General features: G+C 71.0%; 1 protein-coding gene across 1 annotated transcript in view; it reads left to right on the forward strand.

The window, feature by feature from the left end:
* Window positions 1-277: 277 nt before the first annotated feature.
* Window positions 278-2,496, forward strand: part of LOC142435586 (putative bifunctional dTTP/UTP pyrophosphatase/methyltransferase protein) — a 22,453-nt gene continuing 20,234 nt past the window's right edge. The window contains exon 1 of the mRNA XM_075539816.1: window positions 278-448. Within this exon, the coding sequence (XP_075395931.1) occupies window positions 356-448 (93 nt within the window). The 5' untranslated portion in view covers window positions 278-355. The remainder of the gene's footprint in view (window positions 449-2,496) is intronic.

Below are 2,496 nucleotides of genomic sequence, written 5' to 3' on the forward strand. Positions count from 1 at the left end.
GCTGGGGCGGGGCGGGGCCTGGGGGCGGGGCGTCAGCTGGGGGCGTCGGCTGGGGGCGGGGCGGGGCCTGGGGGCGGAGCGTCGGCTGGGGGCGGGGCGTTGGCTGGGGCGGGGCGTCGGCTGGGGGCGGGGCGTCGGCTGGGGCGTAGCGTCGGCTGGGGCGTAGCGTCGGCTGGGGCGGGGCGTCGGCTGGGGGCGGAGCGTTGGTGGGGCGGAGCGACGGGTGGAGGCGCGGTCTGAGGGGCGGAGCGTCGGCTGGGGGCGGGGCCGGGGCGGGGCCTCTCCGGCGAGCGGGCCTTCGCGGCACTGCCTGCGCGGCCGGCGGTGGGCGCTGGGCGCTGGGCGTGCGGCCGCCATGGTGCTGTGCCCGGTCATCCGGAAGCTGCTGCACAAGCGGGTGGTGCTGGCCAGCGCCTCGCCGCGCCGCCGGGAGATCCTCAGCCAAGCGGTCAGCTGGGGGCCTGCGAGGCCGGGCGGGGTCACCGGGGGGGGGTGGGGGCAGGGGTCGGGGGACACCGAGGGGGGTCAGGCAGCGGCCTGGGCCAGCGGTGAGCCTCCGGGGCCGTGGGCAAAGAGGAGGAGCCGGGTCAGGGGTCACGGCCTTAGGAGGGGTCGGGCTGAGGGTCAAGGACCCAGGAACGGGGTCTGCGGTCCGGTCGGGGCCCCGGTCTTGGGGGTTGACGTTGAGGGGCAGGGAATGTGGGGGTCAGCTCAGGGGCAGGGGCTGCGGGGTCAGCTCAGGGTCAGGGCCTGTGGGGGTCAGCTCAGGGGCAGGGGCTGCGGGGTCAGCTCAGGGTCAGGGCCTGTGGGGGTCAGCTCAGGGGCAGGGGCTGCGGGGTCAGCTCAGGGGCAGGGGCTGCGGGGTCAGCTCAGGGGCAGGGGCTTCGGGGTCAGCTCAGGGGCAGGGGCTGCAGGGTCAGCTCAGGGGCAAGGCCTGTGGGGGTCAGCTCAGGGGCAGGGCCTGTGGGGGTCAGCTCAGGGGCAGGGGCTGTGGGGGTCAGCTGGGGCAGGGGCTGCGGGGTCAGCTCAGGGGCAGGGGCTGTGGGGGTCAGCTGGGGCAGGGGCTGCGGGGTCAGCTCAGGGGCAGGGAATGTGGGGGTCAGCTGGGGCAGGGGCTGCAGGGTCAGCTCAGGGGCAGGGGCTGCGGGGTCAGCTCAGGGGCAGGGACTGTGGGGTCAGCTCAGGGGCAGGGGCTGTGGGGGTCAGCTGGGGCAGGGGCTGCGGGGTCAGCTCAGGGTCAGGACCTGTGGGGGTCAGCTCAGGGGCAGGGCATGTGGGGGTCAGCTCAGGGTCAGGACCTGTGGGGGGTCAGTTCAGGGGCAGGGCCTGTGGGGGTCAGCTTAGGGGCAGGGGCTGCGGGGCCAGTCGTGGGCTCGGGGCTCGGGGTCTCCTGCTGGCCAGCGGCTGGGGTCAGAGGGGGCCGCAGCCACAATAAGGTGCTGCATCTACAGGCCAGCTGGCTGGCAGCTAGGTAGGGTCAGGGGTCAAGGCCAGTGTCAACGCCAGCCAAGATCGGGGTCAGCAAGGCCAGGACACAGGTCAGTGGAGGTGGGGGCACATGACCTGTGTGTGCATCTGCGTGGTGGGGGGCCGGGGGTGGCGGTTTCTTCACAGAGCTACCATGGAGGATGGGGGGGCTATTTAGATATTTTTCTGGGAGGAGGGGCTGAGGGTGGGGGTCAGCTGGAGGGACAGGGGAGCCCTGTTTGCAGCTGGGTGCTGGGGGAGGTGGAGGGGCACCAAGGAGCAGCCCTGGGGGACTGACCGGCCGGTCCATCTCCATCTGAGGCCCCCCCTGGGGGCAGGGGGCAGAGACTCATTGCCATGATTCCCACAGGATCCACGTCCAGGCAGGTCCCGGGAATTCTGCCACTGCCTGAGACCCAGCGTCTTTACCTTCCGCTGGGGGGACCGTGGCAGGCTGCCCAAGTGCCCCCATCAATCAATACTGCCCGCGGCCCCTGCCAGGGCTCCGCTTGGGGACACGCCCCCTGCCCCAGTCCTCCTGGCCTCTGCAGAGAGCCTGAGCCAACCCTGGCTCTCCCCGGCGCCCAACAGATGCTGATGGTTCGTAAAATTGATCCAGGGGGTCAGGGTGAGTGTCCTGCAGTGACCGCAAACGAGGCTCTCTGGAGCTGCAGGACAGGGTGGCCTTGGGATCCAGAGGCCAGGGACCCAAGCGCCAGGCCACGGCCTCCGTCCGCACGTGGCCATCTCCCCTCTGTGTCCCTCGGTGGAAAGGACACCCCCCACTGTAGGACGGGTGGTCCAGGGTGACCTCATGTTAGCCGACAAACATGCCCAAAGTCCCCTTCGTAGCAAGGTCTTTGTGTGTGTGCCTGTACGCGTACATGTATGATGCACGTATACATGTGTGTCTGTGTATGCACGCGTGTACTTATTGTCCGGGCCGCGTCTGGTCTGTGTGGCCCCTTCGCCCGGCCCCCAAGGCCAGAGCTGGACGCGCAGGCTGTCCCCCCACAGTGCAGGGAGCTG

Source organism: Tenrec ecaudatus, chromosome Y (assembly GCF_050624435.1).
Source record: "Tenrec ecaudatus isolate mTenEca1 chromosome Y, mTenEca1.hap1, whole genome shotgun sequence".
Lineage (NCBI taxonomy): Eukaryota > Metazoa > Chordata > Mammalia > Afrosoricida > Tenrecidae > Tenrec > Tenrec ecaudatus.